Genomic DNA, 24554 nt, shown 5'->3' on the forward strand with positions numbered 1-24554 from the left:
TCATACAGGCAAATTTCGCAGTTTGTACATGGTGTGGTTTCACAAGTTCTCATTTCACTTACCTTATTCCATAAGCTAGGTTTAAGAGTAGTTTTAGATGTGTTACCTATCATTGTAATTGCATGGCACAATATGCAATTTTCCACATAGATGGAGTAAGAGCAAAAATATTGTCAAAGACAAAAAAGTAGTTTCTATGTTTATTTATGGTGTTTGTAAATAATTTTTGCAGCTCATTTCCTTTTTAAATGAGGTATCCTGTATGCAAGCATTAGCAAAAACAATATTTGGGTCAACTTAGGTGATACCAGGATCACTCACAGCAGTGGAGAATTATTCACAAGAAATATTCATGCAATAAGACTCCAAACAGTCGGAAGAAAAATCAGGAAAAAGACACATTCGACATGAAAAGTTGGAAAAAGGAATCTAGCAAACCACCCTGGATTCAAGGGCTTATGAGCACCATTACACCAGACTGTGGTTCCAGTTCTGCATCACATACCTGAAGCAATTAGATTAAGAGGGCGGTTCAATAAGTACCCGTGTTTGATGACAAAGGGCGTTCCTTAGGGAAGTTTATGTTATCACCGTGTGCTGCCATCTATCAAACAAAATTGAAACAAATTTCAGACTGATTTAAAGGTTAGTTTGGCAGCCATTTGAGTAAGACGTGTTTCGTGATTTTTGCTAAGATGGAAAAAGCAGTATTGTTCGGTAATTCGCTTTTTGTTTTTGGATGGAAAGAAATGCAAGGAGATGAAAACAAAGTTGGACGCTGTTTATGGGGACACTTCGCCATTTATAACCACAGTTAGATATTGGTTCAACGGATTTAAACGTGGGTGAACATCTGTCTTTAATGAGGAGCAACCAGGATGCCCGGCAGACGTGGTTACCAAGGAAATCATTCAAAAAGTCCACTCCATGATTCTCGCTGATCGATGAACGAAAGTGCGCGAAGTAGCAGATGCCGTGGGTGTGTCGACCGGAACAGCAATTAATATTTTACATGATAAGTTGGCAATGAAAAAATTGTCCGCCCGATGGGTGCCGCAATGGCTCACGGTGGAAAACAAGCCGATTTGAAGTTGTCGCCGTCAAACTGCATGAACTACGTTACGAATTGCTGCCGCACCCCCCACATTCACCCGATCTGGCTCCCTGTGACTTTTTCTAATTCCCTAACATGAAGAAATGGCTCGTGGGAAAAAAATTCAGCTCAAACGAGGTAGTTATCGCCAAGACAGAGGCGTATTTTGGAGAGTTCGACAAATCCCATTTTTTGAAGGGGTTAAAAAAATGGCCGGAACGTTGGGAGAAGTGTTTTCTTTCTAAAATGCTGCAAAAAAAAAATGTTTTTGAAAAAATGGTTTCTTCATTTCTAACACGGGTACTTATTGAACCGCCCTCGTATGCCTCAACATAAACCTGCTAATTTAATGCTTCAGCGGCTACTATTTGTGCGATAGCAGTTTTGGGATGGAGTGCTCAATTTAGAGCTGCCTCACAATAGCTTGGAAGTGTGACGGCACAAGAATCTCAGAACATAGTTCATTTTTACATGAACATTAATGCACCCGTGCCAACAAAATTATTCTTCAATTTTAAGAAGTTAAGAAGCTTAAATGCATGCAAAGTTTCACAAAACTTGGGGTTTCAGCAAATTTAGAACAAAAACTATTTGAAATGTTTTCACATATTATAAGAAAAATCACAGATTTCACAAAATTCTACATGGGTATTTTATGTAGTTCCGCATGTGGCAAACTATTGAAGCTTCAAACTATATGCATCAAAACACACCCCAAAAACCTCTTTATTAAATGAAGCCGCTAAGAGAATCCATAATTAACCAAATAATTTTAATTTACTACTAATATCACGTCCTATGGAACTAACCAAGCACAAAAAAAACATGAACTTTGTAGTTTCCAAACATATTCACAAAACATTTCTTGTGCTATTTATTGTAGTTATGTTCTATTATACTTACCAATTTATTTAAGCCACAGTCAGCTACAAAAATGCATCACTAATGCTAGATATTTTTTGTTAACTATTGGAACTTATTGAACAATGTGGATGATAAATGCATATATGCATATAATTATATATATGCATATAATTATATATATATATATATATATATATATATATATATATATATATATATATTGCGCTTATATATATATATATATATATATATATATATATATATTGCGCTTATATATATATATATATATATATATATATATATATATATATATATATATATATATATATATATATATATATATATATATATATATATTGCGCTTATATATATATATATATATATATATATATATATATATATATATATATATTGCTAAAATGAATATCTACTAAGGTTTGATAACATTTTTTGGGAACCAAAATTAGTACTGAAATAGAGAAATTCATGATGGACACACCTATAACCTCTTTGGGGAGGAAATGCAATGTAAGCTGTACGCTCACAATCATTCATTCAATAAACATTTATATACTTAAATGATTAATAGGATATTACATATGTAATTACTCTTTAGATCTGAACATATATGTACTCAATGAATAGTATACATAAAAGTGCTAATCAGTATCAGGCAACAAAACAGTTGATATAAAATTTCGTAAACAGATTCATTCGCATCCTTTCATTTGAAACCAAAATAATTTTTATTAGAGAATCCAATAAGTCTCAATATCTAAAACTCAAAATATAAGAGGGTAGTAAAAATTGCAAGACTTAACTTTAATCAGTAAAGTTCAAAAGTTACAAATTTAAGTTAATGGTAAAGCAAAAATAAATCCCTTTTAAAGTAGGTGCATGTATTGCAAAACATTGAAATATGAATTGCATAACCTAAATTTCATGCACAATGAAATATTAAGTTTTGCTTAATTTACAATTCTATTCGACCATAGTCTTTTTTTTTACACGCCATCTCTTAAACAAAGCCCTCTCAGATAATTTCATAGATGAAACCAGGATAGATCAATTTCAAGGCGCACTTCTTTGCCATTGAATATTTTGGAGAAATATATGTACAGTGAATTTAAGTGTGAATTTTGATTTTGACTGAATTATGGCATTTTAGAATTGAAGAGCAACTGAGACATATAGAGAGATCAAGAGGGCTTCATCCAGTAGGCAAAGTATATTTATACATCCTGTGAACCATAACAGACAATAATGAAGACTTAATAACAAATATATAATCTGTACAGTCATGCAGTTTAACACTTTATGATAAAACAAAAGTAAAAGAAAAGGCAATGCAAAACCAATTTATTTATTATGAAAATTACTACACCAGGGTTTCTTAACCAGTGAGGTTTCACAGACAGCTGCAAGAGGAAGTGAGGGGCATTCCAACAGAAAATTATTCATAGGAATATATTTCTGACAAATAAAACTTTCAATTCTTCCATTCTTGCTTGAAAACTCATTTTGTTTTAATATAATGAAGATCTCAGTCATTCAAAATTCCATTTCATTAGAAATTTGCCTCATGTCTTTTTTTGTTTTATTTTGTTGGACATGATCATTTTATGAGGGTTGTGAGAGAAAACGGTTAAGAACCCCTGGGCTACCTACACAAATTATGAATGCTCTACATAAATGTACACTACTTCCAATGCACTAGTTTTTTATGAAAACATGGTTCAGTCTGGTAGATTTCTGCTTAGCTTTCTGGTAGATAATACGCTTTGTTTTAGATATTTTACTGAACCCTCTCCATAATTATTATATCTTTTAAACCAATATTAGCTTGAATGGGAACCTTTTTTTGGAAGAGAGAGAGTTGCCAAAACAATGAATACCCCACCATGTTTCAAGTTGAGTCAATGGCAAATGGCACACTAAGCCACTGATGAATGGAATTACACTGGGCCTTTAAAAACGAAGCAAGTGTGGAATTATGGCAACATTTCTACTGCCATTCATTTAAGCTGTGGTGCTTCAACCCGCACTCAGAATGAATGCTTATGCTAAAGCCACTGTGCTCAATACAAGAGGTACACGGGGAGACAATCAGTCAAAGTTGCACTAGAGCAGAGCATTTGACATCACATATATACTACCTATCAGTTTCCTGTAAGACAGAGGTCAATCTCATTTTTCTGTTATTTTTCTACATGAAAATGGGATTCATTCATCACTCAAATCTTTGGATATTGTGCATAAAGGTGCCAAATAGGTGAAAAGACATTATGTTACCAAAACATTTGTTGTTCTATTAGAAATTTTCCAGGACAAAAAGTGTTTAAATGTTAGGGCCATTTTCTAGACTTTGCACTCTAAAGCAGAAAACAAGATATCTTGCATGCAATGGGATAGTTTTGATTTCTTTGGATAAAATGCACATTAATAATTTGGGACGGTTATATTGATGAAAACTTGGGAATTATATTTAGTTCCACATGATCTCAAAACCAAATAGCATAAAATGTGTTTCAGATATTCTCATACGATCAGTTAAAATGAGTTGCAAAAATCAATCATAGCAATAAAACAATAGATTGACTCATTCCAGTTAGACCTAAGAAAAATTATTACAAAATAGCAAATCCCAAAATGACCTCAAAAAAAACAATGATTAACATAACTATCAGTTATTATTATTTTTTGATGGATTTCCTTTAACATTTTCCTATTTTATTTTTTGAATAAGTGTAAAGAGGACACATGAGATGAGACATTGACTGATAATTAAAATATAACAATTTGACAAAAAAATGAACATTAATTTTCGATAAGCTAAATTGACTTGAATAAAAAAATCGAAAACCATTGAAAAATGAAACTTGTACATAAATAAATAATACCAAATGTAATTGAGCACTTGTGTACATTTAATTTTGCAGAAAAATTTATTGCATTTCCATTTTTGTGGATTTAGTTGCCACATATTTAAAATTAACCAATATGCAACCATCTCATTTATTGATTCCACTGCATAAAAGATAGCTCAGTGTTATTTCTGCCCCATATGATGCATAATCCATTTGTATACTACTAGGAGTAGTAATTTCATTACTATTTAAATTGAGAATGCCATGATTTCATTTAAGCCAATTTGTAAATGGCAGCCAAACTGACTTTTCCCCGGTAAAACAATAAGTATTGATAGAAATGAGCTCTTACGGCTAGTAATATACAATAAATGTGAAACTCCAATAGCCGTGAACAGTTTACCTTTCTAAACAAAGTGAAAATGAAATTAATTGGCTTGCGCCACAAGTCAAAAAGGGGTAAAGGTAAAAAAGGATAATGAGGTAGGTAAAAGGGGTAAAAGGTAAAAAAGGAGAGGATAAGAAAGGTGAATATGAATACGCGTATTTCGGCCACAAAGTAGCCCTCTTCAGCGTACTGAAGGGTAATCGTCACTACAACACAAGTCGAAGTGAGCGTGCAGATAATAGGCACCGATCTCAAGTTGGCTTCTCTTGGAAAAAAGAAAATTAATTTCGCAAACTAAAATTTTTCTCCTAATTTTATTGTCCAAATGAAGGTTCCGTTTGTTGTAAAGGGGGAGTGAATTAATGAAATTAAGGAAAGATGTTCTTTTGTTTACAATAGCTCACTTCGACTTGTGTTGTAGTGACGATTACCCTTCAGTACGCTGAAGAGGGCTACTTTGTGGCCGAAATACGCGTATTCGTATTCACCTTTCTTATCCTCTCCTTTTTTACCTTTTACCCCTTTTACCTACCTCATTATCCTTTTTTACCTTTACCCCTTTTTGACTTGTGGCGCAAGCCAATTAATTTCATTTTCACTTTGTTCAGAAAGGTCAACTGTTTACGGCTATTGAAGTTTCACATTTATTATATAAAAACAATAAGTGATCGCATCATGCATAAAAGATCACTAATGCATATTCATTAACAGAAATCTGACTTAAAACCAAAATTTCCAGACTAACAAATGGTGCTATGGCCAAATATTCATTCACATCTTTTTACAGTAAATTTCAATTGAGCAAATGGCAAGGTAAAAGATTCCACTAAAATAAGGGGAGCCATTTCCATGCCCAATCTGATAATGGTGCATGCTATTTTTTTCGTGTCTTTTGATGAATGGTAATAATTTATTAACGTACTATGCACTGATAATTAAAATTTATTACATTTGCCTTATTTAGCCATTGAAATTAATAATAGCTATACACTGAATTACAGGTTTAATTGATTTGTACCCTGTGTAGTGAAACTGGTTCATTTTTAAGACCAGATTTCAAATCTTATTTGACAATTATCATTTTACGAATTAGAAAATAATTTGAATACGCCAGGGATTTACTCCAGATAATTAAGTTAGGTCACAATGCAAGTAGAATGGAGGAACCAAAGAAGGCACTGGGTTACCTAATTTTAAATGAGACATCAACGGTGATCAGAGGGTACATACCAGCATTTTACAGTGCCTCATATGCTTCACAACAGTATATTTATTTTTAAAATCATTAGTCATTCGCAAAATATTTAATTCCAAACTCATGTATTGGAGTTACAAAATAACACATCCTATGCTCATAGTAATCTCAGCCCTGATATCCCAATTAACTGAATGTGAACTTTTACTAAACCTTCAACCACTGCATTGATACGCAACTTTAAGGTGCCAAATGATTTAATAAATATTAAATGAATAAGTTGATTTATAGTTCATAGAGTATTCAGTGACTATCATATCATGGTGTGGCATTTGGGTAATGATGGGGAGGTTTAAAAGGATCAAACGAAAAGCTTTTGTTGGTACAAAAAGAAGCTATTAGGTTTATTGACTGATCTTTTACATTGTCAAATAAATTCAGAAATGTGCTCAATTTTTTTGTCACTTCCATCATGTCTGCCATTTAATCTTTCGTGCAGATTACATAAGACCACGATATCTCCTTCAATTTAACATTTTTAAAAACCCGGTGGAGGCAAAGCACCACACAAAAGCAACCTTTTTCTAACAAGGATGTGTTGCACAAGAAAAATTATTTGAAATGCGAACGACAGTTTTAAGTATTACCTTGAGAAAAAATTAACAATAAAGAACAAAAGTCCCATTGTTATCTTAAGCCATCACCCAACTCAAGTTTCAATGAAAAATGGTAATAATGGCATAGCCATTGAAACCCGGGTTAGTTAACATCAAAATAAAAAAAATAAAACTGTGTTATTGTTCCAAATCAATTAACTATCAGTAAAACAAGAATCATAAACTAACTCATTAACAGCATAAACCTAGGTGAATAATTTATTAAAGCAGTGTGTGCATTTTTCAGGCAACTTTAAAGCTGAGTTTACTTGACACCATTTCCCTCTTATGCGAGTATATGGCAGCACATATCCATTCCCTGACAGGAATTAAAACCTGCAACATTTGGATCAGCCAACACATTTGTAGCCATGCATAATTCTAATAAAGATGGGCAGCAATACAGTTTTTAGGGACCGAATATAATGTATCTGGGATAAAATTAAGGATTAAGTCTGCAAGCATAATACAACTTAAAAGCCAGAGAAAAATAAAAAGCCCAAACCCATGAATGATGTATGGTACAGACAGCATTACCGCAGTCCTGCATAGCAATCTTTCAGTTTAGAAATTTGTGAAATTTTAGACGAATGAATTAGATATGACATCCTGTCACAGTAGAATGTATGGCAAAGATAATTGACTAAAATGTTTCTCTGCATTTCTGCATGGGGCGTCTCCCACTCCCTTTTGCCCAAATATGAAGTAAGAAAAGAAATTGTACACATTTACACTAAAAAAAAGCAATTTAAAATAAATGCCAGCAGTATGAATGTGTAATCATCAATACTCTCCCTTGATTTTAATACTTCATGAATATTTTCTTGGTAAATTGGCCATAACAACTCAAGTATAATATGAAAATGTGTAACATAAATTAGTCTGGATATGAAACTGGAAATCAGTGGAAATTAGCTACTTAGTACTTCTAACCCAGGTAAGACTCAAGTTTCCATTAATGGTTATTTTTCAGATGCTGTTTGACGACGGTCAAAGGTTTCTGAAATATATAACTAGAATTCAAATAAAATTGTACTCATTTGTACATTTTATTCTTACATCAATTAGTAAGTACTTAAGGAAATATGTAATGCCAACAAATTGAACATAAAAAATATGATTTCTCAGTTTTAAAGAAGAAAACATGATTTTCGGTATCATTTGCCTTTTACAAAATTATCAGTTTAATTTTAAGCACTTCCACGAGGTTAGTCTGCTGGTGCTTTTTCTAGCGCTTTAAAGATATCTTAACTTATTCTGCTTCACTCCAAGATATGTATTTACTTTCTTAGAATAATTTAACAGTTTCAGGTTTAACTTTGTTGAATTCCTTCATTATGAGGGTAAAAAGAAACTTAACACTTCTACAGTAAAGATTTAATATTTCATGACCATGGTTTTCATGCTGCGCATCATCATCAGGTAACATACTTCAACATTTTTTCAACTTATATTGTCTGGCTCCAAGAGGGGAGTAGGGAAGAGGCTTCTCCCCCTCACTCCCCCTACCTTACCCCCTCTCCTCTCTCTTACTCCCCTCTTGGAGCCAGACTATAGAAGTTGAAAAAATGTTCTTTAAACTAGGTAAAATATGACAATTATGTCAAAAGACGAGGGTCCACATTGAATTGATGGAACGAGCAACAAAGACAAAGCTTTGATGCAACATTCTAAAGAGCTGTTGCATGACATGAAATGACAAAAGGGTACCATGCAGTGGCAGAAAATTATTCTGTGGAGAGAAAATCTGGAAGATTTGGAGGGCCCAGCTACAACCCCTCCCACCCTGAAAGCCTCTAGAGGTCAATGTGTTGGCATATTTTCTGCCATGAAAAAGAAAGTAGTTGACTATGTCTGCAACAGCTGACAAGAGACTGACACTGTGTCATGTTATATGGTTAACAGGAGTCACTGACGATTGCCCAGGAAATGCATATGTAAAGAACTGATTTCAAAGCCAGCCAAGGCTGGTTGACATGAATGCCTAAGAAGAACACATTTGCTCTTTAATGTAGCCAGCACTAACACCACTCCTACCACAGCCGAAAAAAGAGAAGCTTGAAGCCTAAGAATTTTAAATAAGTCTTTTGTGCAAATGACAAATGTACCAGTTCGATCAAATGGGGAATGCCAACCAAATACTTATGCACCTTGACATGTCTACTATGACTACAGACACAGAGAAGGGTTCTCAATCCATAATTGTGAAAACCACAGTGAAAGGAAAATTTAGAATCATTTGCAAGCTGGAATTCACAGCTCATGGTTATCTTATGCCCCCCGCCGGTATCGTGCATGAGGACAGGGATATGCATGGATGACAGAGGAATTGATAATAGACTCTTAATTGGTGTGGCAGATGAGATCAGGCTTTCTCCCTAACCTACCCTCTATGCTTGTGTAGGATTCAATCAGAGGTCAAATTCATGAGAGAGTGGAGATGGACATTGTGAAAGGAAAGACTGCCATTGCCCTCATCCTAGGAGGCATGACTAGCCAACTTCACCCCACTGTGTGCCTCAATCAAACCATTTAAGGACAGATTGAAGCCAGCCTATGCTGACTGGATGCTCAAACATTACATGATAACTGGAACTGTAAAGAAGCCCTCTCCTATACTTGTTGCCAACTGGGTACTGCACACTTTGAATAACAACCCAGAAAATTTTATCATAAAGCATTTTAAAAAGTGCTCTATTTTAAGATGCACTTTGACGGCTCAGAAGATGAAGTTATTTGGTGGGACTCAGAATCAGATGTAGAGTAAAACTTGGAGGAAAATTAGGACAAAACATGACACCCACTAAAGTTACTAAAAGAATAATGAACATATAATGACTGAAAATATTTTTTCTATTATGGAGATACTTAGCAGCACTTAGGCTTTACTGATGAGGCACATTTTTTTTCAATAGGGTGTTACCTTGCTTAACGAGCACCTCATATAACGAGTAACTCACATAATAAGCAAAAATATTGGTCCTAAAAATGGCTCGCTTAGCACGCAACTTTTCTCATAACGAGTAACGAGGAGATGGGACTTCCCAGAATGATTGCACGCCAGCTACTTCAGCTTGTGTCAAGCACTTGTTTTGCTAGCATCTTCCGGTCACTAGTGATCACATTTTCCAAACTTGTGTTCAGACATATCAATTTGATTTTCTTTGTGCAAAGTTTTGCCCAAATATTTTGGGCATAGTTTTAAAAATATCCCTGAAGAAAAATCCACAAGAACAAAGCCCTCTAAGAAAAAAAAATAACAGTAGAAATGAAAAGTAAAATCATTGAAAATTAGGAACAGAATGTGAACGTGACTGATATAGCACACACATACATTCAATTGACATCAACGATTGGCCTCTTCTTCCACAATATTTGTAAAATGTGATTCATAATAACATACTCATTCTGTGTACTGAGACATAGAATAAATCTAACATGAATACAGCATGCATTGCCAGCATAAAACAAAACTAACGATTATCATGATGCAAATAAAGGTTGCATCTTGAATGTCTCACTTTATCAAGGTTGTAAAGAGTATATTAAGCTGTGCCCTTAATTTCATTATTAACATCCCAGCATACCAAGGGTGGAATGGGCACATGCATTTTCAAGCTTGAATAATGTTGAATTCAGAGCTGCATTATACCCACAACAAACATGCTTTTTTTGCTTTTCCCAGTTCACTGAAATATATACTCATGCAATATGTTAGCAATGTATCAAAAACACCAAGCAATACCACGGGTTCTTAATAAAAAATTAACTCATAAAAGTAAAAGTTCTGACTAGGCTTGGCAAATATTTATGTTTGTGAACCAAACCATGCACCCTAAATGAATATTTTTTTCAAAGAATGCAATGAACATTACAGTAGATGTAAAATATAGATACTAAGGTTCACCAATCAAAATATTTTCTGAAAAAATTCTGTACAACAAGTCCTAGCCTGATCAAGCAATTCCACCAAATCTTATAATAGGACTATAATATTATGAGATCATGTGATGAAATCAGAGTTGACACTTGAGGGAAAAAATTAGAACACAACATTCCTTCACAGGAATGGTAAATTTGACCACAAAAATTTAGAAAGGAAATGTAATCAACATGTTTTGTGCCCATACTATTAAAAAAAAACTATGACTTTACTGTGAATGTCTTAACCAAAAGCATGATTGGAATCAATTAGCACTCGAGACGCATAAGAAATCCAGAGTCCAATATCATTCATTACTGGAAATGTGTAGCATAATGTCTAAATACTTACAATCAAAAGTTATTGTAGCCACTTCTGTAGGTGTTATTGAATCAGGTGGTATTTTTATGGGCTTAAAATCTATTTTGACAGCCTTTGAAACTGGGGTGCTTATAACATTCTGTAAAAAATAATGTTAAAAATTTTCAGAATCTGCTCGTAAAAATCACCTACATCACAAAAATCAGTGTTCAAAATTTCACAAGCGTTCAATCACTTTATATTAAAATACTAACAAAAATGTTTAAAATATCTTCAAAAATGTATTATGTAATGACATGAGTGTAATCGGCTGGGGAGACTGGCACAAACAAGAAATGAACTTACCTGAATTTGTATACTTTTTCTTCCAGAATTAAGGAGATAGAGCTTGGCGACTTTGGGTGCATCTGTGCTGCCACTAAGGCCAAAGTCAATTAAGTCATCAGGCGAGTAGAGACCTGCTTGTGGACCAACCTCCACTTCTAGGGGTACCACTAGATAGTCCATGGTACTATTGACAATTATCCTAAGTGACAAAATGGTTCAGCATGAAAAACAGCAATTGACACATTTACATTTGATGAAGAGATTCTACCCTTCCCAAGGTCTACACAAGGGTGTTTATTCTTATGCACAATGCATGAGTGTGTGCTCATTTCTAAGAAATTGAAAAGATTACACTGAAATATCCAGAGCATGCTTGAAACTCTGATGCAATGATCGGAGTATGGTAATATCTATTCCTATCTTTGGTATGCTCTAAATTTGTACAATATATTTGACTAACCTGATGTAAACTGTATGATTCTTTTCTGATAATCCAACAAACTTTGCTCTGATGACCGGCTTTGTTTCAAATGGAAGAATCTCCCACAAGTTCTTTGGACCCTCCATTTCTCCTGAAGGAAGCTCTAGGCAGAGTTCTCCACCACTACTGTACACCTCCACTATCTATACGCCAAATAGCCCAAGTACCAAGAACCATTATGATCGAAGATTCAATAAACCGGAATGATTAATATATAACAGTGCATTCATTAATATTTTGGTCATTAAGACTCATTTATTAATATAACACATACTTCAAAATTATGTTCATCAAATTACAAAAACATTTCATGATTAAAACTCATGATCTAAGTGGGTTAAAATTATGTTTACTCATAGTTTTAAAATTAAACATTAAAGTCTCACATCCAAAGAGGAACTGACATACTCACCTGCAATGGGAATGTATGAGGATTATGCATATGAATTAAAGGAGTAAAACTGGAATTTAATGGCATCCGTACACCAACCAGTGGCCTCAGCCGATATGGACTCATCACCCCTGTACCTGTGACCTACAATTAATTTTTCAATTAGTAACAGTTGTCCGAATACAACTTTTAAGGTGAAAATAAATAATTAGACTCAAGCTTTATAAAATATCTGCCATAAACTGAGATGAAATGGCAGGAGCATAAATGGTGCAAGCTTTCCATTCATTTCTTTGGTTTTGACAGAAATTAATAATGAAAGCAAAACTCAAATAGGTTTTCACCCAGACTGATGTTTATCTCGGGAAGGTCACATAAAATACATATGTAAGAAAATGAGCACATTGCTCTATTTAATAAGAAAGTCAAAGCCACCAGTATCAACTGCCTGTGCTAGTAATGTACAGTCAGTCGTACAGGCATTCATACCAGTGACTTTTCTACTATGCTTACTTCCATAGTCATATCATATATTGTACATTATCTGGTGAATCCTTTTTGTGCTTTTTTAATTCACCAGATGTACACATCTGGTGAATTAAAAAAGCACAAAAAATATTACAGATAGAGAAAAAAGACATAAGTCTATCTTCCACTTAAAGAGGGATGAGCATGGTAGGTTCTACTTTGTACAGGCTGACAATATGACTATTTAATATCTAATTATCATGGTTCTACTGTTTTCCATGAAAGATAATCAAATTAGTTTACCAGTGAGAGTAGACAAAAATTATCGCAACAAATGACATTGAAAAATGTACACTACCTTATTCTAGCATAGACAAGACAAAACTTTGATGTACTTTCCCCAATAATGTCTAATACAAGGCAAACTAATGGAACATCAACTAATGGATGTCTCCTTATGATATATGTTTTACATAAATTGTCATAAATATTTTTCTATGTGTATTTATGTATATTATGCATACTCAAATGTTGTAATTTCATACCGACTAGATCTATTCCACGGAATGTTGGGTTAACGATGGATAACATTTATTAAAAACTTAATTTTTTAACATTAAAAAAATTCCATTTAGTTTTTCATGAATTATCAATGAGGTACATATTGTAGATGTTTTTCTTCAGAATCGGGAGCAGACTTTGAGATACACCAGCAGTAAAACTAAGAAAGAAAACGCAAAGCAAGAAGAAGAAAAGCAAACAAAAGAAGAAAATTTTATTTCATTCATCCTCTTATTTTTTTACATTTGATTTGCTGAAAGTTACTTTATATTGCAAATAAAAGGGCACACAAACCCATGTCTCATTTCGACTCAGGAAACAGTGAAAAAGCAATAAGGCAGCATTTTGTGTTGGCTGGAAATATTGTTCATTTTTTTATCCTTCTGCTGTTTGGAATTAATTTCTATCACCTGCCTCTAATCTTCTGTTTGCAACCGGTAGATAGCGCCACAGGCAATTATGAATCCATATATTCATTGGTTGTATCCATCGATTAGTGTATGGATATAGACGTATTTTTGGACACAATATATACAATTTTTACGCGCACATATATGTACATATAAACAGATGCTTGGCATCTGTATACGTTCAAGATAACTATGAAGCTCTGGGCATGCGGCATCTATACAAATTCAAGATAACTACAGAGTTCTTGGTGCACGTTATCGATGGGAAAATATGGTAGTTATTACTGCTACCTGTGCCACAGAAATTTTAAATTTTCACGTGGCTAAATAGCATTTTCACGGGTTAAAATTTATGGATAAGAATCTTCATTGTGATGTTCAAGAGATAGAATTGATTGGGGAACTTTCTTAGATTCTGGAAATTATCATCGAATTACTGAAGAAAATAGACCAAAATCAATAATTTTTAGACATGGAACTAAGAGAAACTAAGACTGCAATGGCTGCTTTTAAGTGGCAAAATTTGGGCATTGAATCTTAAGGGAAGGGAATTTGAATGAAGTTTGAACATTCCTTAGCCAATGCAATTGCAAATACGGTACCCCTTGTCAGACCTATGTTAAGCATTGAAATATCTGGGGATTTTTCCTTATTTGTAAGACCAAAAAGGTTTCCTCACATTTGATTGTAATACAAACTAAGCCATTATTAATAATGATATGCCATTCTGCCAACAAGGCATAATGAAGAAAACATTATTAATACTGCTGGAAGTAAAATTAAGTCAACGGACACAACAATAAATATTGTCACCCTTGATTTGTGAAATGTATTGCAGGCCTTATCTGAGTAATTAATGGATGATTAATTATGGTTTACTATTCATACAATAACAGGTCATTAAATTCAGAGCCTTCATTATTTTTCCTCACTAATAGTAGTCCCATAAATACTTAGTATAGAAAGAATTAAATGTTAACCAACAAAGGCTCATGTATGAGGATTACACAATAAAAAATGGAAAAAAACTGAATATGTGAAATTATATTAGAAAAATAAAATATCATGAAAGCTCAATTGACATTAGGTTTCAAATAAATACATTTTTCACTTACCTGGTACTTAAAACTACCTTCTGAAGTGTGAATAAAAAGTGTGCTTTGGATTTTCCCCTCCTCTCTTCCAAGAAAGACTACATTAAATGTAGTGTTACCTAATGGAGGGACAACCTAAAAAAGAAGATATAAATTAGCTGACTTGAAGTGAAAGAATCTCTTCTCACTCACTACTCTTATCACTGGCACATTTTTATTTTCCAATCTAATAATACAGTGGAGGGAATGAGGAGGAACTTAGCATAACTGAAGAGTTGTCTGATTTGCAGGCCAGTCATTAAAGCATTGTAAGGAATGTTAAATTCTCCACTTATAGACCGACCACCATATAATTCCTTAAAACACCTGGCAGCTTCTCACAAATCATCATTCGGTCAACATTGAGGGGTATTCTTACAATTTCTGTCAATTATAGCATGTTCTAAAACTATGTGATGTTTCTTAATTCTTTTAATTAATGATTTCCTCACATGAATTAAATTTGGAATTTCTGGTGCATGAAATTGCCACTAACTCCTGCATTTTTAATGAATATCAACATTTTTTCCAAAAGCCTAAAAGAATCTTTGAGGGTAATCAAAAGCATTATTGTCAATTTCAACCACCATGGCCTCTTTGAGTATATGCAGTAAACTGAAACATGCATTTCTACATTTTTGCAGAAATTAATTTATTTGGTATAATAATACACTGGTAGGAAAAGGAAAGACAATTCTGAGATCTGCATTCAACGCTTTCAAATGGAAAAAAAATTAAGAATTTGTCATTCAACTTAAGTAAAGTTTTGATGGAAATACAAAATGACCTAAAACTGCATTTTGTGGTATAAATGGGATTTTACCTAAACTTTAAACACCCATACTTTAGAAATTACCACATGTAGGGGGCAAAAATTTCATAATTTTATTCCTCAATAAGGGTTATAGCTTCAATAGGCAAATTTTATGGGATTCTGAGTCAGGTGGTTTCATGGTTTAATTGAAGTGACATGGTGTGAATGATTTGTGAGCATAGGCAAACAGTATTTTAAGGAATTTTAAATCCCGTGCAATACGCAATATAAGGCCTGCCTCCAAATTACACCAGGCTCGCCCTTCAGATATGCCAATTGTAAAAGAAGTGCAGAAAATTCTATTTATAGAAGGATAAAAACTAAAATGATAAGGTACGCTATTGGACTGCAAGAGCTGGATTTCAGTCTAACTTAAAATGAAGAAAGATGCTATAAATGCATATAAAATGGCATATAATCAATCCAGCAGCAATTCCCTCAGAGCGGAGACTTTTACAGGTGGCTGGGACTGGTGATTCTCAATCAGAAACAGTATGATATGAGGTTACCAGAAAAATAATCAAGCAACCAGAATATCTATTACGCATGATTGGGCAATACACCACCAAGTCTTGATTCTTTTCTATGATCAACTGGCAAATGTCTTTCTCAAAATAAGAGTTACAGGACAATCCAAATTATAATTCTTTGTAAAAATTAGGCCTTCCATTTCAGGTAGGCATGTAAAATGTTGACACATTCAAACGCTAAATCTAATTTTTTATGACAACAAGAATTGATGATATGTACAGGTATGCCATGGAAGATATGAGGGGATTACGCTCACTGGGAAGCATAGCTGTACAGTCAACGTTGGTTCTACGAAAAGTATCAGGGATTAAAATCATATTATTAACATTTTGTTAGGAATTTATACTCAGGCGCAGACTCTTGACTGAATATTTAAAAAATAAATAGATGATTTTTTATAATAACTGTGGCCAATTAATGTGCAAATGCCAAATAAATAATATATTTAAACTAAGTTTTATGTAGTTTTTCTAATATTTGTTAAATAGCTAATAGTTATTAATCTGGTATGTGAAACTATTTAAATCTCATCCATAATAATTACAGTTTGGTCAATTTTGTTAAAAAACAATATTTTACTTTTCAACCATAAAGTTTACTTTAATCTTTTAAATCGTGCAGCTACTGCATGTTAACATTTTTACTGTAGCATTATGAGTGACTAGATATAACCAAAAAAATTAACTGTTTCACACATTGTACATTTTAAATGCTACCCTAATAAAAAAATCAAAAAGTTATAATAGGCATAAACATAAGGTTATAAAACATTTGCTGTCTCTGGCATAACTTTATGGAATTCGCATAGCATATTGAATAGAAATTATTGACTCTGTACTTTCACACTTACTATTTAAAAACACAACCCAGGTTTCGATGTTGAACATCATCATCAGGTTTTTTAATAAAGTGTGTGGAATTAAAAAGTCAATAATTTCACTTCAATAGGTTATTAACATTAAACATTGACCACTTGCAAATAAATCCCTATATTGATACTTCTATAAAACTTTCAGAAGCATACTTTTAAATGAAGTTGCCGTATACTGGTATCATGCATTTTATAATGTAAATAAATTATACTACGGATAACTCTATAAAGCATGGATTTGATAAAATAGATCAATCGTACATTACCTTGTCCTCAAAAAAAGAACAATGGAAATGAACTGTGTTTCCAGATATTGATGACATATGAATTGCTTTATTACTGTTCATATTTATTAGAGTTACTTTTTCACTATGAGGCACTCCCAGATGCCTGAAAAGAGAACAAATATGAAAAATCAATACAGAATATTAACAAATTTTTGCATGAATATGGGATTAAACAGACATTATAGTGCATTGTAACAATACCTCTGTTGTGTAGCCCTGTCTTAAGTGAAAGGCTTGTTAACATTCACCCATGAAATAAAAAATTAGTGTATATGCTTAATAAAGGAATTGTCACAGAATGTGAATAGGCAATACATCTCCACACACGAGAATGTGGCCGACTGTCCATCCGTCCTGGACCATCCCATCTCCCTAAGCCACGTTGGCCACTGATTCGTCGGTGACAGGAGTGGTAGGTAGGTGGGACAAAGCCTGAGACAATCAGTCAATCGAATTTTAGTGTGAAGTGGTGTGCCCCAGATTTCTCTTCAACATATCAAATTTGACAGGTTACATTCATTAAAAATAATATTCCAAGGCTGACTAACATTCACTCCAGATTTAATAACTGATTTTAATTATATTATGCATAGAAATATGACCTAAAATGAAAACTAGTCCCACCTCTTTTAATGGCCTATATTGTGGATCATAAAAGAACTACCATTAAAGTTTTGTGGAATTATGATATAAGGCAATTAGATATCAGTCAAAGCCTTGGTTTACTGAACTAGCATCTGAGGTTTCAGTTATACACAATTCACTTTCTGCAGAAATTGACATCCACTTTGCATACGAAAGAGAAATTAGAATGCAAAGGTGCAATGACATTAGCAAATCTTGATTACTTCATTTAACATGAGTAAGTTCTGAGTGAGTGAGATTTTTGATGAGTGCATACATCAATTTATATCATGAAACAAACTAATTGAGCCTTGACTTGATGGATCATCTCTAAATGGGAAAAATAAAAAGAGGATGCATAGTTTCATCAAGAAATTTTCGACTTCCACTTTCTAGTTTCCAACAAATGTTTGATATCAAAAATGATGACCTGGTGATGAAAAAAATTGTTGAAACCTAGCTCAGGGATGAGGAATAAAATTTCTTGGCAGAACTAAGTGTCTCATTATTCTTTGGAATTCATATAACATTAAGGTGGCTTAAGTGGCTTTCGAATTCCACAGTGTAATTGAATAGTTTGAGAAGTTTCTCAGTTCTTGTAATGTAACTTCAAGACTGAAGAGGAAAACTTTCCTTCTGAGGATTCTCTCTCAAATGTGGACAAAATATCAAACTTCAAAAAAGCTCCAGATATGACTAAATTTGGTCATACATGGAGAAAGGCATAATTCAATCAATAAAAAATTCCATGATCAACAAATGTCAATACTGATAAAAATAAAGAATAACTAATGAAACATTGCTCAGGTACTGAACATAGAGGTTTCAGGCAAAACGCTTCACTAATTGAACTGCAGCCACCTTACTAAATAACTCATCAAGAAAACTGAAAGAAGCAACATAAGTAACTAATAACTTCACATTTCTGGTCTGACTATGTGGAAGGATGATAAGGGAATAAAGACCAATGTACTTTCCAGTTTTATTATCCATCAACCAGTTTCCACATAGGGCATCATGATCAGGCGCATAAATCAGTACAAAACTAGTTCGAATGGAGCCCAAGGCCCCTTAGGAAAAATTGAGGAGGTTATAGAAAATGTGAATGTTGAGGGAAGGGATGATGATACAATCCCTGTTCTCCTTGATCTATGTACAGCCAGAGTGAGTGTTGGGTTATCTGGGCTTTACTTAATGTAGAAATTTGAAAACTAATGCATTAAAAGTTGATAATACCTTGAAGAGAAGATGGTAGAGAAGGAAAATATTCGGATAGAGAAAGGTTAGGAATCAAACACAAATAGGGTGAGATTAACTGCCTTAATAAATCAGAATCCAAGCTTTTCAAATTCTTTTGAAAATACTCCTCTTTGAAAATTCAAGGGCCACATTTTTCTTCAGTAACGCCAGCTGAAAAATGCCTATGCATCAAAGCTTTAATATTTTCAGCAAGTCTGTGAAAGACTGAGAGAGACTGATTCTGAATTCTTTCACCAATGGCTTACATCTTAATAACTACTGCCATGGAGTGAATTCATAATTTCTTCATGAGTTTATCTCTAAACACGAACAATTGAGTCTAGGTTATAAAAGTTTTGGTGTACCATTGCTTATTGGAAAACTACAGAAGGCAAAGGAAAAATATAAGATCCTAAAATAGGAATAACACTGAGTGAATGAGCTTCACAAATTGTAGAGGGCTTGAGAATGCTACCCTAACTTACTAACAAATTTTAAAGTTAACATTGGTGGCCATTATTTATGCAGCAATAAATCTTCTCCTTAAAACTTCAATAAAGTTTACTTTAGATTCTAGCACATGCCCATTTTATAATTTTGCCATAGTGTTATTGTGCCATTGAAGTTATACATCCCTTAATCTATATTGGAGGACGGGATCAATTTTCCCATAAATAGTGACATTATTATAACCTAGAAGTTTGTGAAATGAAAATGTTATTCCCATTAAAAACACTCTCAAAACCTAATGAGCCATTTAAAATTATATAGAGACAGTATTATCACAGCTCTTGCCGATTTTCAGATAAGCTGGCTAAGTTTCAACTGTTGCCATAAAAAATTGAATCACAGCCCCAAGAGTTTTAAATTGCTAGCGTAATAAAGACAATATAATAAAGAGAAATGGACATTAATTACTTAGGCACTATACCCATTCAGAGAGAATATCTTACCCATATACAGAATGCTGATAATACAAACACATGATAATGTGCTTCAGGCAGCATTAATAATAAAACAAGTACTTGTATTTTTGCCTAGGCATGTTTCTGATGGCCCGAAGGCTAACCTGATCCTGGTGATCTTGATCCTATTTGACCTATCTTTAGGTTTTTCATTGCCAAAACCATCACCTGAGAATCTAAAAAACTGAAGTCTTCAAGATGACATTCCGTCCCACAGCTTCTAATTCAGAGGGTACATTTATTATCTAACTAACTAGACCACAATAAATTTAAAGGGGCCAAAGGAGGATTAGATTTTGGCTAATTCCTGCAGGCAAATTGAGTTTATCCTCTCCAAAATGTATCATTTACTCATAAAATTTTAATTGTACATACTTCTAATTTCACAGTGAATAATTGATCAGTGTACGCCATTTGAAACAAACATGATATTTAATTGATGATTGCTACTTATAATAGACAAAATATCAACATTGCAGAACTAATAAAACATTGTATAAAAAGTGAAATTTGCCATGGAAAGATTTCCAACACTATCAATATATCCGATAAGATTAGTTTTAACAGAGAATGGCTGTAGGATTGCTGCTAATATCTTCCATTAAATAGAAAAAAACTTTGCATTACACAAAAACATCTAGTTTTTCTCCATAATCTTTTAAATGCATGCACCCTCATGTCTTGATGAGATTAATTGCTATACTAACTGCTCGCTGAGCAGACACTAATAAAAATGTAAATAGGGCATTAATTAAAAAGTTAATCGTGGAGAGAGGGCACATGCCTGAATTATATCATTCAAGTCATTAGCAAGAGAGCAACTCAAAGAGTTCCCATTTCCATTGAGAGATTGAGTGGACCATAGGTGGAGTCAACATGCATCCATTTCCTCATAGTGTGTTCTGGAGTGTTACTGGTGACAAATGAAGTACTATTCAGGCAAAATTAAAAACCTCATCCAAATAATGCTTGCTGAGTTGCTTATCCTGAATTGCATGGATTTTGTCCATGCTTCATCTCGATTTGTACTTGTGTAACCATTACCATGGCATTTTTCATCTGCTCTGTGGAAATATCCAAGAAACTGTCACAAAATACAATTCAATGGTATTCCTTCTATTTATTTCACCTTTTTACCAAAATTACTGATAATTATGAAAATTCACTGGCAAGGCAAATCAGAAAACATCTGGCAAACCAAGCCACAGGAGCCAAATCAAAGTTAGGGGTTTGATGAGGTGAGGATAGAGTTCACCTCAAGCTCGACAGAGTATCCAAGTCACACACATCAGGGTATGAGGGCTGGCTCCTTTCCCTGTTCTGCCCTTGGTTTCCCAGGAAGATCTGATAACCATAAAAATCATATAGCTTGGGTGAAGCTGAAGTGGTGCAGATACATTCCTGGGAATCGAACCCAGGCCCTTAGTTCGGGCCAGTATCCCAGTATTTCATACCACCAACACAACTACTGAATCTAAACATTTGATATCGCTCCAAGATAAATTCCTGCATCCTGCAAAGTCATAAAGACAACTTCTCTGACTCTATGCTGGCTACAATTTAAAAAAATGTTTTTTAATCACAGGATGCATGGAAATATGGACTGGTCTGCACATGATTGATTTGAAATACAGTGAAGAGCAGTAACTACATCACTAGCTAAGTTGACTTTTATCCACCAGAGTTAATTTGGAACAGCCAGGTGGATCAGGCATGCAAACATGCTCGCCTGCTCACAAAAAGGTGTTTGAGTCTCACTTTGGACATGGAATGTCACACCAACTCTGGTGGTTCAGCCCCTGGGGAACCTGATGACAAGCCAGAGCTTATCAGGATCCTTTAGGGCACACAAACCACCAGAGGCAACCAAATAGCAAAAACAATCATTTCAAATTGACAAAATTATGAAAATCCTATTTCTACAAGCAAAATCCATTGGAAAAACCAATTCGTAAGGCAATATTTAAAAAATCTAGATTCTCTAGTGAAAATAATTTAAGAAAAGGTATTAAAGTAACTTCAATGAAATAAGTAAAAATGAAATACATACCTTTCTTTAAAATCCAGTAATGATGGTTCAAATTTCATGTTTGATCTGGACCGGTAATATGCACTATCTTCAATTGGAGCCCTGCAAGAAATAAAATATAGTTTTGTAATCAAATTCCCAAGTGATGTAAGGGAAAATGCTAAGGAGCTTAATTTTTGTTTATGTTCCAAATTGACCGACTTTTAGAGTTTTCACAATCCGATAACATGCACAAACTTTATAGCATAACAATTATCATCAGGAAATATGTACAAATATTATAACATAAGTGGTGTGAGCAAAAATGAATGCCCCTGCTATTCAAGTTGTAGAGGATCTGAATGCACAAGCCCTTCCACAATATGCATCCAGATTGAAGTCTGTACGAAGGTGATAATCCTCCATTAAACATTGTGAATGTCGTTAACTAAATCAGAGCTCTCCAGCTATTGAGAAATTCTTTGAGTTTTCCAGAATTCTTAGGGAATATTTCCATTCCAACACAGCATTCCCAACAATTACTTTTCATTGGACATGTGCTATTGAGTATTGATGGTATGCATCAGAAATGATAACTACAAATTGATACACTCATTGTAATATCAGGTGTGTAACATAAAATTTTGATGCATGCCAGAAAGCTTGAAAATATATCAAGTACACTATCCTGATCAGAAATTCTTTTATAATCACAAGATACTGATCGTGGCCCCTAAACTAAAGGAACTTGGATTACCTGGAAAATGAAACTAACATGCTGAAAAATATCAATGTACTATTTCACAGAAATAATACACTTAAACAAGAATGTCAGCAGCAGAGAAGTCATTGTGATTGACAATAAGATAGCCAATAAACAAAATTGAACGTTTCCCCTTGAAGTACCTTAGAAAAATAGCAATATATAGGTACTTGAGTTATACTAACATAAAAATATTCAGAGAGCCAATTGCATAGACAATTATTTACACATACAGCATGAGCCTCTGACTCAATTTGTGTAATCTCACGAGTCTCTCCAATTTGAATAATAAATGTCTCTCAAATATACCACAAAATGGCAAGCCAAGAATTTTTTGTCATAAAATTATTCAAAAACTGATTTTGTTATGAAATCCACCACCTTCAACTTCACTCCATTTTCATGAATATTATTAACCTAATTTGACATTATATTTTTTCATTATTTTATTCTTGATGATTAATCTGTATAAGCTATTAATAATATGTTTGCCATTACTCGAGTCTTACTTGTGACTTGATTCCAATAAAAAATATCTTCATGTTATCCCGCCCTTGAATGACATTTTTCATAATTTAAAAATCCATGCTATTTGAAAAATATCATTCAAGATAATGTCACATGACTCATGTCAAGCCAGATGAGGTCAATATACTTGGAATTTTTCCAGAAAATATTTGAAAGGAAGTTTCTATAATAGAAAGGCATCTCCTGTGCACAGAAAAATTAAGTTGAATGTCTATAATGGTACCAATGAAATGAAGGAGAGAAAAGTGGATTCCAATGGCAAATGGAGAGCTTTAAAAACAATAACCCCTCCTAAATGAAAACGTGGGTATGTCAGCATCATTCTCCGTTGACTCTCAATTAATTTTCTTACTAGGCCCAAAGTTCCCCCATCAGGCACTGCCACACACACTGAGGCAACTTTCACTCCATCCGATAGCTTGGGCCTCAAGGACATCACCCAATGGCAATTCGCTAGTGGGAAAAAGGACCATGTTTCTACACTCATTTCTAACTCTTTTGTAAATTTTTCAAACATTAATTTGAGAACCCTTTTCCTCTTGAGTATTCTCATGATTCCACCTATTAATACTCTTAGCAGTAAATCACCACCTGAAACCAAAGCCTCCACACATCTACAGCATGAATATTTCTGAAAGAATGCAGGTTATGGGTGATGCCAGTCCTCAATACACTTCTTCTCATGCATCACACCACTCTTATGTGAGATTCTTCTCAGACTTTAGTCACTAAATAATGAAGCCTAGTTTGTTTGTTCTAAGTTTTCCAGCATTACAATTCTCCCAGACCCATCTTATTATCAAGAAAAAGTAAGAAAGAACACTAAAAGCTCTCACACTTTCCTCTT

The 24554-nt window shown here is 33.8% G+C and overlaps 1 protein-coding gene across 1 annotated transcript in view; it reads right to left on the bottom strand.

Annotated features, from left to right (window-relative positions):
- Positions 1–24554, bottom strand: part of Tmem131 (Transmembrane protein 131) — a 75817-nt gene that overhangs the window by 48502 nt on the left and 2761 nt on the right. Inside the window, exons 4-10 of the mRNA XM_071597116.1 lie at positions 22459–22539; positions 17560–17683; positions 15060–15173; positions 12527–12649; positions 12094–12257; positions 11652–11832; positions 11337–11445 (exon numbers count right to left, since the gene is read on the bottom strand). Coding sequence (XP_071453217.1) covers positions 11337–11445; positions 11652–11832; positions 12094–12257; positions 12527–12649; positions 15060–15173; positions 17560–17683; positions 22459–22539 — 896 coding nt within the window. The remainder of the gene's footprint in view (positions 1–11336; positions 11446–11651; positions 11833–12093; positions 12258–12526; positions 12650–15059; positions 15174–17559; positions 17684–22458; positions 22540–24554) is intronic.

This window comes from Hetaerina americana, unplaced genomic scaffold (assembly GCF_022747635.1).
Source record: "Hetaerina americana unplaced genomic scaffold, ioHetAmer1.1.p SCAF_8, whole genome shotgun sequence".
NCBI lineage: Eukaryota > Metazoa > Arthropoda > Insecta > Odonata > Calopterygidae > Hetaerina > Hetaerina americana.